Genomic DNA, 16,773 nt, shown 5'->3' with positions numbered 1-16,773 from the left:
ATAAATATATATAATTATATATAATTATATGTAAAACATTTTTTCCCGGGGCGTTTCAAGAGACAGAAGTAAGATTAAGGTAACAACAAAATAAATAATTTTATTATTTATTATTCATAGTTCATTTATTATTCATAGTTTATTTATACACATGATTGGTGGGATAATTAGGAAGATTGTGAAAGTTGTGGAAGAGAATACATGCTGTAGATTTTAATCATAAAAGAAACGCTACTTGAACGGCTGAATTGGAAAGATTGCAAAGGCCATTAGATGTCAGACCATCATGCTCTCTAGTATTACGTGTCTGAACTGCCTCAATTTCGTCATAATTTTTTTTTGGGCAAAAATGAGCGAGTGGAATCACCTATTATTCTCACCGTGGTCCATTTTCTATATCTTTAAATATAACTAACAAAATTTAAATTAGATATTCCTATATAGTCGTTATATTGTTTTCCAGTAAGCGAGTAAATTATTCGTAAAGCAAGTAAGAACTTTAAATTAATAAATTAATAGCAATCGTTATTAATTTTTCATAAATTGATGAATATGTAACACATTTGTACAACACTGTACAAATCTGTTACATATTCATAACGTGCGTGTAATATGTAGGAAGTAAGAACTGATTCTATTCGAGCGTGTCTCGTTCACACATTCGTTTTGCAATTAATACAATAATACTTACGTCGAAAGTTCTCTCCCTAGCAAGCCAGTTCCGACTAATCCAGTACGCGATCGACTCCTATTTAGTTGCGCTCTCCTTTCCGCTGTAAAATTAAAATAAAATTAAACTCATTATAATAGACTTGAATTTGAGAATAATAGGATTTGTATCAGTGGAATGTATATTTTGAAAGAACTTATGCACTTTATAAGTGAAACTTTTTTTTTGATAGTTATTATGTGAAAGAGAAATGGAACTTTATATTTTATATATATATTAATCATATACCGATATTTCAGCAATACATTTTTGCATTAAATAATACAATTTACCTTACAACATTTAACATATCAAGGAGAACAAGATAAGACAGTTAAGTAATTTGTTATTGCATTTAATTATAAATATATATATATATACGTTTTTATACAAAATAGTCTTTGGTACATGTTTCATCAAAAACTCAAGTAGTTTGTGTCACACTTAAAATTTGTAATAACAATTATAAACAAAAAATACATAAATAATCATAAAAATCGTTTAAATTTTTATAAACCAAAGAAAAAAATTTATTTTAATATTACATTATAATCACACCAAGTAACAGAAAAAATTGTAAAATTACACATTCACCTCATATCTCATTAAATTTTGAAATTTGAATATAAATGATCGGAATGATATGACAGAAGCACCTTGACTTTATTATTTTTATTTTACTATTGCGTTCTCATAATTTCTGCAGTATGATTACAAGATCAATAGAATATATTTTTGTGCATCAAATATATATATAAAACTCAAGACTTTTTATTACAAATATCCATTTTCATTTACTTAAAAAGTTTGACATATATTAATTAAATAAAATGTTATATAAAATTTATATGCTATATGAAAATAATATATTTTAAATTTTTTAATTCTTTATAAATCATAAATATTACAATTATCAGTTTTGAATAGTTCGCACGATACGTAAATATATTTACGAATCCATAGGTAAACGAAAGTTTTATTTATGTATTGTACATTGTATCAAAACTATATATTCTCGCTATTTTCAAATAAATAAAAAAATTGTTAAAAATTATTGACATTAATATGACTAATGCAAAGTAATGATTCCTACACTGCATTTTAAAAATATAAAATATATGACACAATATTAGATTATAAAAATATTATTGCAATATGCACAACATGAGAATGTCGCACATTTTAATGGAAAAATCAAATGACTCAAAGTATGCATCATAACACTTTTTTGAATAAGTTTCTTCGCAACAATAGTTACAAAATATTGTTTTCTCTCGCGTCAGTTTTTCCATTTTTAGTCTTGTATAAATACTACAGCAGCAAATAATTCTATTAAACAATATTTATCGATATTTGCCAAAACTTCCACTTATTTTTCCATGAACTATCTTTTAGTTTTTTCAATTTATTACGATTTCTTGTAGTTAAATTACTTGTTTCCGGAACGAATTGCTTGTATATATTTGCAAATTGTCCAGAATTTTCGGACAAATTTAAATTTTTTGTAGCAATACGAATAGAGTTTGATTTTATAAAATGCAACGGGCTATTTTCCGACAATAACATAACGCTACTTATTTCTGTCACTAATGGCGATTGTGTTTTAGTCTGCTCACTATTCGAAAACTGAGTAGACATGCTCGAATTTAAAAAGCCTGAGTTTTTCAAATCCTGTATGTTTTGACTTTCGTCATATCGTATCAAGTTTTCAAAATTTCGCGATCTTAAAAGTCTCATCGGAGAGAAGGCTGGTTTGAGTATTTTAGTATGAAAATCATCGTTCGATTTTGACATCTTTTGATTTACAGAATTCATGTCTATATCTGATGTATTGATAATCGATGGCATAGTGATACTCATACTGGGTAGACTTTGCAAATAAGCATGAAGCTTACTGCGTTTTGCAATTGTATTGCTCGCATGTATATGTTTGCAATTCAATATAGTGCGGCGCACAATGCTGTTTCTTTTGCGTATTTTGTTGACTACGACGCGTCTTTGCTTAACCGGGCTAAGAATACATGCTCGATTAACAGAGACGTCTGCACCGATTAATGGACTTGAGTCCCAGTCAGTCTTAATGCACCTGGACTCAAAGTTTCTAAATGTTTTTAGCAAAATGTCTCTTTTGGGTGTTTCGTTGAATACCGGCATCGTCGCATAATACGCGCGATTACAACGACTGCACAGTTTCTTTTTTTTAAAGAACGTAACTTTGGACGAATGCTTCGCCTGCCTAGGCGTCTTTTTCGCCTCGTCCAGCATTTGTTTGTAGATTTCTTGATTTTCTTCCGGCGTAAAGAAATTTATTGAATTGCCCGCCGTGCATATTTCTTCAGCCATAATCCTGTTCTGGAGCATATGGCATCGCATGATTTCAGTTGAAGTTAGATTTTCACATTCGTGCATTAACTTATTTCTAGTAGATTTGTCTAAAGTATTACTAAATAAATATGCTTGAGCTGCTTGGTCCTTCTTCACCATTTGTCTCTTGATGTATGTCCTATACAACTTACCACCAGCTACGCGGGTTTGTCGCTTGCGTCGTTGGTCTGGCCTACTGAAGGCCGATCCAGTCTGCAACGCTTCCATCAGACTATCCATAACACCTTCCTGAGTCTCATGTGCGTTCATGTCGACTAATGCGCGTTTACGCGCAGCTCGTGCCGCCTTTTCTGCTTCTGCTTTTTCACGCGCTTCTCTCGTCCGCCTCTGTTTCTCCTCGCCCTCCTTCAGCTTTATTATCTCCTTCTGCGATTGCTACGGTGAGAATATAGAATCGCATTAGATAGCGATTGAATAGACTGCGACGTGACGTATTAGCGCGTATTTACCAAGAAATCATCTTTGAACGTCTTGATATCGCCAAAGAATTCCTCTATGGTGTACTTCTGCTTGTCGAAAGAAAAGAATTCTGAGATGTCCGTGTACAGAGTATCCATATTTTTAAACATATTTTGCAGAACCTCGTAAGATTCTCTAGCTTTCTTGGCGAATGGCTATAAAGTAACTCCGTTAAGAAAATACCTCTATTTGATCCACACAAGATCAACAAATGATGTCATTAATGATTACGTTCAGTAGGCAAAGGAAGGTACATATTTTCAAGGATTTTCTGACTTGGGAATTATTTTTCTATGTTTTCTTATGTATTTTTCTTTTATTTTCTTTCTACAAACCGAAAAAATAATCATTATAATAACGCCAGTCTTAAGGAAAAATTGGTACATAATTGAAATATAGTGAATAAAATCCTTATTTACATCATTATAAAATCACTATCAATTATATAATATTTCAATAATTTATTTATAAAATTAATTTCAAATTGAATCAAATGCGAATATTGCACCACAAAACGTTAATTAGATTATCTTTTATTATAATAACATATTTTAATATGATAATATTTGTAATATCGGTATCGGTGCGTTGCGCAACGCTTGCAGTGGAGAAAACAGTACCGAGATGAAAAATATTATAACAAAAAATATAATCTAATTAGCGTTTAATGATGCAATATCATTCGCATTTGATCCAATTTGGAATTAACTTCATAAATAAATTACTGAAATATAATTGACAGTGATTTTATAACGATGCAAATAAAGATTTCATTTACTATATTTCAATGTACCAATTTTTTTTTAAGTTTGGCATTATTATAATGATTATTTTCGGTTTCTACAAAGAAAAACATATAAAAAAACATAGAAATAAAACAATCCTCGAGTGGTCACAAAACTCTTGAAAATTTGTACCCTCCATTGCTCAATGCACGCTCAGTGATTGTTTAATATGATTGACTTTTGCTGTTAGTTCTTTAATGAAATGTAGAAACTAATTCTAATAAGAAATAACTCAGCGTTCATTAAACTATTTTATCTGTACATTAATGGTTATTAACAAAAAATTAGTGAAGGATACTTTCATGACATCTATAAATAAGTCTTCATCGCACTGTGGAACTTTGGCATTCGTAAGATCCTGTTCGAGATTACGGATATTGGTATCCATTTGACATAACGTTCTCTGAACATTTTCTAAAGACACTCTACTGGCACGGTCTACATGTGTTATTTCCTCAATGAAGCTGAGACATTCTGGAAACTTTCTCTCTATCGTATCCACCAAATAATGCATAAGAGTTTGCTTGTTATCGACATCTTTAGTACTGGTCAACTAAAAAAAAAGTCGTGAAACTGCATCGAAACAATAAGCGGTTCATGCATATACTACACATACAGACATATGTTACAGAACAAACCTTTGTAAGAAAATTAATCTCGAATCCGAATGCTTGGCCATTTTTGGAACCGGAATTCATATAGTTTCCGAGTAACAATATTAATTCAAGAATTCGTGCAAACTTTTTGCTACTTTTCACTTCTTCGCATGCTGCTGTAGCTGCTACTATGTCAGGTTTTATATCCTGTATCAACTCTTCATATCGCAACATAAAGCTTAATGATCTCAATCTGGGTAATAACCGTTTTATTGTAGATATCTGTAATATTGATGTCAGTGAAATAAAAAAATTGAAAAAAATTATACAAAAATTAAATACATTACCGTGACACAAAATTGTTCCGCTTCAGTCAAGTCATCGTACTGATCTTTGTACATCTGTAATTTTGACAATTGATCTGGCGGAGGTAAGTATTGAATTAATCCTTGTAATATATTATCAGAAATAACTGGTCCTTCACATCGAAATAAACATCTTTTTACTTCCACGTAAGGCATGTGCTTTAGTGTCCCACCGAGAAGTATTGATATATTTTGAGCCGCTTTATTATCCAAAACTTTGAGATCCTTTACTTTTTTCGTTGGGGCTGACCTACGTGTACGAAAAATTTATTAATAACTTATGTAATATCATTTTAAAAATGATAATTACTGAGGTGAAATTTACTTATCAACTACATCGTCTATTTTTTTCCCACTCGGTTTGGAAGCGAACTTTTGTGCAAGACCATCCAATATTTCTGGACTAGCTAATTTGTCTTCTTGTACTTTTGTCCAGAATGACTTTTCTGTCATTCTGTGAGGTAAAATCTGAAATACATAAAGTTTTACATAGCAGAAATTATACTACCATAAAAAATTGTGAATATTAAAATCATTATATCTTCTATACCGATAATAATTTATTTGATTAATATAAGTACATTATACACATACCGCTTTCCAATTTGCTCTTTTCAATGGTCCATCTACTTCCCACTTCTTTTTCGGTTTTAATCCATGAGGCAAAACTTGTATCACTGGAGGCGATGGAGATAATGCTCCCATTATCGGTGGTACTAAAGGACCCATTCCTGGCATAGGTGGTGGTGGAGGTCCTCCTATTCCAAGCAGAGGTGGAGGTGGAGGTCCTTTTAAACCGGGCATAGGCGGAGGAGGTGGACACATCATTCCAGACATAGGTGGTGGTGGAGGTGGGCCACTACCGCCAGGAAAAGGAGGTGGCGGCGGCGGTAGTCTGCTACCCATTTCGGGCATAGGTGGTGGAGGCGGACATACAGCAGTCCTCTATATATAAAACAAAATAATGTTTTTAAGATTATTCAATTTATATGCTAGTTGTGTAATTTAAGGAGACGACAAAAACGTTATCTAAGTAACAATCGTATACACGATCTGAGTTCTTTAAAAATAATTTCACATTGCTAATATTACAAATATTAGAAAATATTAAGTTTTCATTATTCAAAATGATTATTATTCAATATAAATGTTAAATAATAAAATCTGATGGATTTTGATTAAAAAGTATTTCTAAAGATAATTGACTTGTATTCAAATAAAATATAAAATTATAATAAAGATGATAGAGTTATTAAATATACAAGGTGTCTCACTTTAACTTTGACACCGAAATATCTCGAAAATTATAAAAGATATGGGAAAATGTTTCAGACAAAGTTGTAGGTTTAAAATGGTTTATTTAATAATTATACTTATTCAACATTGGCGTTGTCAAGATCAGGATGAGCTCATTTTAAATTTTTTTAATAAAACCCCCTAAATTTTATTGCATATTATAGCCCTTTTTGAGACCTTTCCAAAACACTATAACACTTAATTCACTTTAGGTCAGCTGTTTTGAGGTTATCGAAATTTATATAGTAAGATGTTCACCAAACAAAGATCGATGACTGATCCAGTTAGTGAAGACAAAATCGAGGGATAATTCGACCAACTAAGACAGATGATCCAGCCAATAAAAGCAAGATCGAGGGATACTCCGACTAATAAAAGGTTGAATATAAGATAGGAGGATTAAGGAACTTTGTCTAATTGTCATTACGTATCATTCTTGAAATTAAATATTCAAAGAGTGTTCTGTTATTATATTGGGTGTGTGAATATGACTCCGCCCTTTTTTGTAAAAATAAAATACATTTACTTGTTTAGAAAATGAAATAATTATTTATTCAAAGCTCCATCTGCAGCTACAACCTTCGCCCATCTTTCAGGCAATTTACGGATTCCTTGCATGAAGAAGTCCTGGTTTTTTGAGGCAATCCAATTATCAAGCCAAATTTTGATTTCGTAAGAAGTAAATCGCTCTCCTGTAAGATCTGACTGCATCGTCCGGAATAAGTAGTAATTTAAAGGAGCTATGTCTGGCGAATATAGCCGGTGAGGTAGCACTACCCAGTCCTGTCCATTTAAATATGTTTTCACGACTTTTGCAGTATGCGGTCTGGCGTTGTCATGTTGAAAAATTAATTTGCTATGCCTATTCATCCATTCTGGTCGTTTTTCTTCTATAGCTACCTTCAAACGCATTAGTTGTCGTCGGTAAACATCGCCAGTGATAGTATCAGACGGTTTCAGCAACTCATAGTGCACAACACCTTTCTGATCCCACCAAATACAGAGCATAACCTTGGAACAATAAATATTTTTCTTTGGCTGTAATGGGTCGGCTTCACCTGACTTCACCCAGGCTTTTTTGCGTTTTGGATTCTCATAATATATCCATTTTTCATCTCCAATAATTATTCGATGCAAAAAACCTTTTCCTTCTTGTTTTTGAAGCAGCATTTCACAAATGGTTTTTCGACGTTCGATGTCTGTCTTTTAATTCATGTGGAACCCAGTTACTAGCTTTTTGAACCATTCCTATTGCTCGCAAACGTTTTGCAACAGTTGATCGATCGAAATTTAATGTTGCTGCCAATTCTGATTGTGTTTGACAACAATCTTCAGCCAATGATTCTTCCAATTCAGCGTCTTCAAATTTTTTGGGTGGTTTTCCTGAATGTCAAAATCATCGTTTTTAAACCGTCGAAACCATTCTTTGCAAGTTGTATTTGATAGAGCATGCTCACCGAAAATATCCACAAGCAAATGATAAGTTTCCGCTGCACTTTTCTTTGCAATAAAATTGTGCAATAAAACTTCCCGCAAATGATGTTTATTTGGAATAAAACCCGACATTTTCAATGCGATAAAAATACTTGTTGTTTACGCTTCAACCGTATATCACACACTGCGTTTGACAGCTGACACAAAGTACTATCGAATACAAGTATTGACATTTTAATGTATACGCGTAAGCAGTGATACTAGCGAACCTATTGGAAAGGGCGGAGTCATATTCACACATCCAATATATCCAAGCACAAAATCAGTTTGCGTCTAAAGTTTTGCAAGACTCCTCTGAGTATTTGCGGCGTTTGAATTCCTTCTGACTCTTTCCATCATATCTCGTAGTTGCTTCCTGATACACAGCATCTTTCACATATTCCCATAAATAGTAATCTAGAGAATTTAGATCCGGTGATCTTGGAGGCCATAAGACTGATCTTCCTATCCAATAATATGGATATGTTCAAACATTATCCTATTGAAATCAAAATATTTAGAGAACATCCAGTTGAATGTCCTGAAGATATCCTGGTAAATGATTTTGGAGAAAATCTAAGTAAATTAGACCGTTAATTGTACATTTAAAAAAAATGTAACCTAATAATTTGATCATTACGTATGTCAATCCAAACCTAGAGGTTCCAACGATGCTGATTGACCACCTGTCGATACCAGTAAAAATTTATTAATGATCAGTAATGACTATTGTGCCTATTGAAATTGCCATGAAATGTAGCTTCGTCACCAAAACAGATATTCCAAAAGAAATTTGAATTCTACTCCAATGCATCGAGTGCCATCTACAAAATTGAATTCTCAGTCTGCAATTACCTTCGCTTAATTTCTGTACCAAATTGAAGTAATAAGGGTGGTATTGTGCGAATTGTAATATTCGATAAGTTGTAGATCGAGAGATTCCAAATTCATGTTTTATTTGTCGAGCAATGACGTATGGATTGAAATAAATCAAGCCCAAAATTGCAAGAAGTTTAAGGTCATCCCTCGATCTTGCCTTCACTACCTGGCTTAATCTTCGTTGGCTGGATAATTTACCATATAAATCTCGATAACTTCAAAACAGCTGATCCAAAGTGTATTTGATTATAGTGTTTTAGGTCGTAGAAAGGACTATAATAATATGCAATAAAATAAAAAATCTTATTTAAAAAATTTAAAGTGACCTCATCTTGACTTTGACAACGCCATCCAATGTTAAACGGATATGATCAATAAATAGACCTTCTTCAGAGGACCCTGAAGCGACGGCCGAATTAAATCGATGTCGATAAAATAGATTTTTAATTCCAAATAAAATATTACGTACATCAAGGAAACATATACGTACATTAATTAAAACACATATGATGGTAATATACCCAGAGCGTATGAATTAACCAAAATTCATAAGCCTGGCAATCCCCTAAGAATTATTGTTTCGTCTGTCAATAGCCCATTATATTATTTGTCATTATTCTTACACAATATTATTATAGCATATCTGAAGCACCTAGTCAGGTAAAAAATAGTTTCCATTTTGTCAACAAATTGAATGGGACTTATTTTAAGCTTGACGATACGTTAGCTTCTTTAGATGTAGTGTCTCTTTTCATTAATGTTCCCATAGAACTAGCATGTGAGAGCATTAAAAAAAGATGGGATCATATATCTTATAATACAAAAACACCTTTAGATAAATTTTTAATTGCATTACATTTTGTTTTAAACTTATTTTTCTTTTAATGGCAATTTCTACAAACAAATTTTTGACACCTTCATGGAATCTCCAATATCCCTTATTATAGCTGAAATAATTTTACAAGATCTAGAATCATTAGTTATTGATTATAGATTACCTACACAACTTTCTTTCTACTTTAGATATGTAGATGACATTATATTAGCAGTTCCTTCTGACACTTTGAATAACATTCTTAACACTTTTAATTCGTTACATACAAGACTAAAATTTACTGTAGAATTTGGAGATAATGGGAGATTGAATTTTTTGAACATTACTGTCATTGTCGACAAAATAAAATCATTTTTGATAGGTATCAAAAACCAACCTTTTCAAGTATATTTTTAAATTTCCATTTCCATCATCCTTTATGTCATAAGAGAGGAATTATTTATGATGCAGTTGATAAAATTGTATTATTATCTCACCCTAAGTTTCAACAAAGAAATTTTATTGATGCTATTCACACTTTTTTAGATAATGGCTATCCTCTTAACTTCATTTTTTTACCATACAAAAAAAATTAATTACCATATTCACAATAAAAATAAAACAGATAATATTAGTGTGCATTAATTTTAAAGGATTTTCAAGAGATGGCGTAACTATTATAGTACTGTCGCATCGAACCATATTGTTGCTACCTTCATGTTCAAAGCACCATCATGTGGCTTTAATTTTCAGTATGTGTCATTTTGCCGAAGTGTAAACAACATTGTTTTATTGAACATCGAATATATCGAATTTTGTGCCAACAAAACACAATTTGCAAGCTTTGCTTTTTTGCTTCCATTTGAAGAAAAGTGCTAAAAGTCAACGAATGCTGTCGAAACTTATGATAATTATACTCCATCGATTTCAACATATCAGTACTGGTTTTGATGTTATAAAAAAGGTGATTTTGACACCGAAGACAAGGAATGTCCAGGCCAGCCGAAAAAGTTTAAAGATGAGGAAGTGGAAGCTTTACTCGATCGAGTAAAATGCAAGAAGAATTTGCAGAATCATTAAATGTTGATCGATCAACAATTTCCGTTTGAAGGCCATTGGAATGATTCAAAAACAAGGAAATTGGGTGCCGTACGAGTTGAAGCCGAGGGACAAGCGAAAGGTGCAAAATGACCTGTGAATTGTTGCTTTAAAGACACAGAAAAAGTTTTTTACATCGTATCATGATGGGTAATAAAAGATGGATACGCTACGATAATCCGAAGCGCAAAAAATCATGGTGCAGGCCAAGCGAACCATCAACATCGATGGCAAAGCTGAATATTCGTGGCGCCAAGCTCATGCTCTGTATGATGGGATCAGCTGGGTGTAGTGCATTATGAGCTGTTCTAACCCAACGAAATCCATCACTGGGGAACGCTACCAACAATAATTGATGCAATTGAGCCGAGCATTGAAGCAAAAATGGCCAGATTACACGAAAAGACACGACAAAGTCATTTTGCAGCACGACAACGCTCGGCCACATGTTGCGAAACCGGTCAAGGAAATGTTAGAAGCGCTTAACTGGGATATTCTATCACATCCATCGCATTCTCCAGATATTGCTCCTTCCGATTACCATCTATTTCGATCGATGACTTATGGCCTGTCTGAACAGTGCTTCCATTCTTATGAAGATACCAAAAAATACGTTCATGGATAGCCTCAAAAGATGTGTCGTTCTTTCGACATGGAATTCTCTTATTACGAGAAAGGTGCGAAAAAGTAGTGTCTAGTAATGGACAATATCTTGAATGATCAATTTATAATCATTTTTTCACAATAAAATCGTATACACACACACGCACGCACACGCACACGCGCACGCGCACACGCGCGCACACACACACGGGCACGCGCACACGCGCGCACACACACACACACACACACATCCTTTAAACTTAATGCACACTTCCAATAATTTTCATTCACACAAGAAAAACAAATTCAAAGATAAATATTTTACTGTTGACTACAATAAGTCTGCCTGAAAAATTTATGCCTATAGCTCTCAAACTTGGTTGTAAATTATTCTATTCCTAACACCGTAAAAAATTATATAAAAAGGGGTAAAAACCATCTCGACTTATACTCGCACCAAGAAATCGTGTATAAAATCTCTTGTGAGAATTGTGAGGCAAGTTATGCAGACCAAAAGAAAATTGAAAACTAGATTAAATGAACATATGTCAGACATAAATAAAAAAACAGGATCTGCTTCAGTTATTTCTGACCATCGGATTAATTTTAATCGGATTGAATTTGATCGGAATAGCGTCAAAATTTTAGATAGTGAACCATCGTATAACAAACGACTAATTTCAGAATTGGTTCATATTAAAAGACAGAAACAGGGCTTAAATAGGCAAAATGACATCCTATTTTCATATTATACAATCTCTTTCCCCTTCCTAGTTTCTTTCTCCTTTTTTCCCCATTCCTAATTTTATCCTTTTCATATCGATAATATTTCTCTCTTTTAGTTTGACTCTCAGATGACTCTTATTTTACAATAGTATAACATTTTAGACAGTAAGATTATTTCTATCGCAATTGCTTACATATCGTCTTCTTGCCCATTCACAGAATTGTACACGATTTTGAAAATCATTGTCATCATGTAACTCTTGATGACGTGAGATATGGCAGAGATGAAATTTGTTGGAATGGAGTATTCGCAGAATACTTCGTCGACTAATACCACTTTTATGTTCAAGTTGTCTTGTACTGATATGTGGATTTAGTGCTACAGCGGCTAAAAAAATATTCATTAAATTTCCGTCATCAATTGCTTTCTTGATTCGTTTGCGTTTTTTATTATCCACACGTCCTGTTTCTAGAAAAGTTTGTACTATGTTTGAAAAAACAGAGAATGAAGGATGGACATGATCGGGAAATCTTTCAGTATATAAACGTACTGCTTCTCTCATAATTTGTCGACATTTACCATAGACCAAAATCATATCGACTTTTTCCGCTTTTGTATAACGCATTTCGCAAGACATGCACTTGATCGATAGATGAATTCAAACTGATCAGTAAATATGGATAATGCTTAAATTTAAATGGTATGTAAATATTTACATACACTTGAACGATTAGCGATAGACCAACAAGAAGAGAAGACACGAAATTATTCGAAGAGTGCCTTGAAACAATTTATTTTCCATTACATTCAATTATTTTCCATTATTGACCTTGCGTAACCTTAAATGATCTTCAATTATAGATCATTGTATTCGTCTTAAAATGCTCTATCAGAACGTAAGTAAAAAAACATATCATTCCATTTAAAAAATTTGACCTTTGCCTATCCTTTACGCCTCTATCTACTAAACAATTATTGATCATATTATGTGTCCTTCGAAATCAAGCAACTTTTGTTTGACACTTTTTCTTCTACTGTTGAAAACAAGTTATTCAGGTAATCTGTTTTAAATACTCCTCCCTGTATACCATGACTACACAACACATTTTCGCTTGTAAAGAGGTAAATTTTATATTTATTATGTGCACATTTCTTTTTTTTACACTTTATATTTTTAAATTTCATTAATCTAATTTATTTCTTCATTTTATTTAATACATTTCTGTATATTAATAGATTTTTATAATATTTTATTCGATTGATTACATATAAAATTATTGACTGCTACGAACTTTTTATTGGCATTACCATATCATCAAATTTTGTATTGCAATTCTTTAGAAATTGTGACTGACAATGAATTGTTACGTGCGAGGCTTTTACATCGAATCATTCTTATGGATTACATCTTAATTGAAATTTGTATATATTATAATTACGTATTTTTTATGTATTTATTCTTAATCTTTCACCGTTATATTCTAACTTTAATTAGTAAACATTTTTAACATTAATAATGATCCAAAGGAGATTGAAACGTCTGTTTATATTCTCTATTGTTTTTGTATTATTTAGTTTATTACGTTAAATTTGAAAATTGGTTTAACTCGTAGCCCTTCGAATTACATTTATTTTAATTACTTAAAACATTAATTAAAATATTACATATAAATACATTAAGTAAATCATTAAATAAAACGTTACGTACATTTCTTGCTCTGCTATATCCTATATATCACATGAATGCGAGGTTATTGCGTAAGCACTCAAATCGTACTTCTCAAGCCATTTCTCTTGTAAACTTCAAAATCATAATTTGAAGGTCTCATGATATTCTTATAAATTATTCAAATATAGGAAAGTACTATTTGTTTAGATATATCCTTGCATATCTTTATGTATGTGTGTGTGCGTGCGTGCGTGCGTGCGTGCGTGCGTGCGTGCGTGCGTGCGTGCGTGCGTGCGTGCGTGCGTGCGTGCGTGCGTGCGTGCGTGCGTCCGTGCGTGTGAAGAAAAAACCTACCTGATAACAAAAAATTGTAATTTACATTTTTTGGGGGAATTTTCATACCGGTTTGTACTTTTCCAAAGTATTTGCATTCTTTTTATTCTAAAGAAGGATTTTTTATTCTGTATAAGAAAAACGAAATAATTTGAGAAATACGTTGAAAATGACGTTCCGTCGGTAACTCCAGCATCCCCTTAAATCCTATAACATTTGTCTGAAACATTTTTCCGTATCTTTTATAATTTGCGAGATATTTCAATGTCAAAGTTAAAATGAAATTCTGTATATAATAGAGACGTTTAAATCGAAATCATTATGACTTTTCGTGGAATAACTTCTATTTGTGTGATGTCATATCTTGATCTTATTAAAATTAAATAACAAATCGAAGGACTCTTTCTATACAAAACAAATTTCTTATTAAAATTTCTCTGTTCTATCTAGGTAAAGAGTCATCATGTATTCAATATTCCCAAATATTAATTTTATAAAAACAGATTGGTCGAAAAATCTATCATCCGAAAAATTATGTGAACTCTCTATTCTACCAAATTAAAATAGAAGTAAATAAATATAAATTAGAATCTAAATAATATTTTTTTCAAAATTAATAATAAGTATAGGGCTACGAGCCAGCCAAGCCAGGTTTTATTGCTGTGTTATTGAAAAACAAAAGTTTATTATAATAAATGTTTCGACCCTAATTGGATCATTCTCAATGTTAAACTTGATATAATTTAGAATTAACTACTCATTTAAAAGACAAAAAACTTGATAAACATATAATATCATTTAGCCAGTAATTATAATAATATATAATATAAAATTCAGCCTTATATATGTATCACTATCGTTGTGGATGATTGTAAGACTTGTTATGTGTATAAACGTGAAAACGTAAATACAGCATTATTCAGTGATTAAAAATGTGAGAATGTCGATACATTACAAAACTTGATGGTCAACCGTTGATGACTATCATCAAGCTTTATAATGTATCGACATTCTCATATTCTTATATTGAATAATGCTGTATCTACTTTTTCACATTTTTAGAACAAACCAAACAAAGACTTGTTCTCAACGAGCAATCGAATTTTTGTACTCTGTGCGGAATAAAGTATAGAGACTTATTGTCATATTCCGAATCTGCGTGCAAATTATTACAAGACCATCATCCATCTGATTATTCATCCAGTTTAATCAATACAACCGGCTAATACATGCTGGATTAAAGGCATATGCACGCGCGGTAATGCGTGTGTGTGCCTCTGATCTAAAATCGAATAAACCATACTGAATACTATTGATCACCATTGATAGACTTAATTTTAATGAAGTAATAAAAATAACTATTTTTTCTAAATAAACCGATTTCATTATATTTTTTTTGTTAAAATTCCCATTCTTATCAGGAAATGAATAGAAATAAAACTGAGGATTTTTTAACTCACTATTTTTGCAATCAGGAACACAACACTTTTCAGTGCAGTGATTTATTTTTTACAAAAAAATTAACTATATCAAATTTAATTAACGGATTATTATAGTTTGACAACTAAATTCTCATACCCAAAAATTGCCCAAAAATATAACCATAAGTAGAATAATTATTTACATTAAGAGATCCCTCCCCAATGACTTTGACTTTCGACATATGTTGTCAAGGTCATGATCCTGAGTGATCTCCAACAAGTTTCAGCCGTCGCTAGTTATTCGCTAAAAAGTTATTATCAAAAAGAATTTAAAAAATAAGTTCTCTTTTCTATTATATAAAAAAAAACTTTCTGCTTTAAAATATATTTTACAACTTTCCACGCAAAGTGAGTTTCATCCCTTCTGCCTCTGCCAAGGTGCACATGACTTTCCACACGAAACGAGTTCTACCTCACTTACTTTCCTGCCAAGAAGCGTACGACTTTTTGTTCAGATAGATCTTGCTTCGCGTGAAAAATCAAACGCCCCTTGGCAGAGGAGGAAGTGAGATGGAACTCGCTTCACGTAGAAAGTCGGACAAAAACCCAAACCAGATGGGTTTTTTAAATCCGAGTTTTATTGGGATTTTGGGAAGTTTTATCAAGTTTTTCCATATTTTATGCATTTTTAGTCTTTGTAGTCCATTAATAATTAACAAGATACGTTATTCAATATAATGTAATGAATAATTAAATAAACAATTTTAATATAGGATTTTTTTGTGAGCGGAGGGAGCTCACTATGATAATATAGTTATTACGTGTATATTATATCTATAAAGGTAATTTATGTCTCTGAAGAGGGCTCAAAAATGAGCCGAAACATGTAAGCGCGTTATTATAATAAAGAGTTTTGTGTTATATCTGTATATTATTTGCGTAACAACTACCGCACTCGACTACTATTGCCCTATTATCGCAAATTTCTTATAATTACATTATGAATAATGTAATTTAACTAATTTCAATTTAATTTATTTAATTTTATTTATTGATTAATATAATATATACGCACATATATCTGTATAAAAAGCATTCCATGCCAAATCGATCAGATCAATCTTTGAACCTGATCATTTTATATTCAATTCATTCTTTTTA

General features: G+C 32.0%; 1 protein-coding gene across 5 annotated transcripts in view; it reads right to left on the bottom strand.

The window, feature by feature from the left end:
* The window catches only part of LOC108749212 (protein diaphanous), a 146,297-nt gene that overhangs the window by 2,076 nt on the left and 127,448 nt on the right, over nt 1-16,773 (bottom strand). For 4 of the 5 annotated variants that reach the window (XM_018487771.1, XM_018487773.1, XM_018487772.1 and 1 more), the window contains 8 exons: nt 5,894-6,244; nt 5,625-5,767; nt 5,282-5,549; nt 4,977-5,216; nt 4,637-4,891; nt 3,544-3,708; nt 3,226-3,469; nt 692-773 (listed from right to left, as the gene is read on the bottom strand). In XM_018487771.1, coding sequence (XP_018343273.1) covers nt 692-773; nt 3,226-3,469; nt 3,544-3,708; nt 4,637-4,891; nt 4,977-5,216; nt 5,282-5,549; nt 5,625-5,767; nt 5,894-6,244 — 1,748 coding nt within the window. Of the gene's footprint in view, nt 1-379; nt 412-691; nt 774-3,225; nt 3,470-3,543; nt 3,709-4,636; nt 4,892-4,976; nt 5,217-5,281; nt 5,550-5,624; nt 5,768-5,893; nt 6,245-16,773 lie in introns of those variants that run through there. The other variant, XM_018487774.1, reaches the window with a different exon arrangement.

Source organism: Trachymyrmex septentrionalis, unplaced genomic scaffold (assembly GCF_001594115.1).
Source record: "Trachymyrmex septentrionalis isolate Tsep2-gDNA-1 unplaced genomic scaffold, Tsep1.0 scaffold275, whole genome shotgun sequence".
Classification (NCBI taxonomy): Eukaryota; Metazoa; Arthropoda; class Insecta; order Hymenoptera; family Formicidae; genus Trachymyrmex; species Trachymyrmex septentrionalis.
Note: the sequence above shows the minus strand (reverse complement) of the source record. Positions and strands in the feature narration are given on the sequence as shown.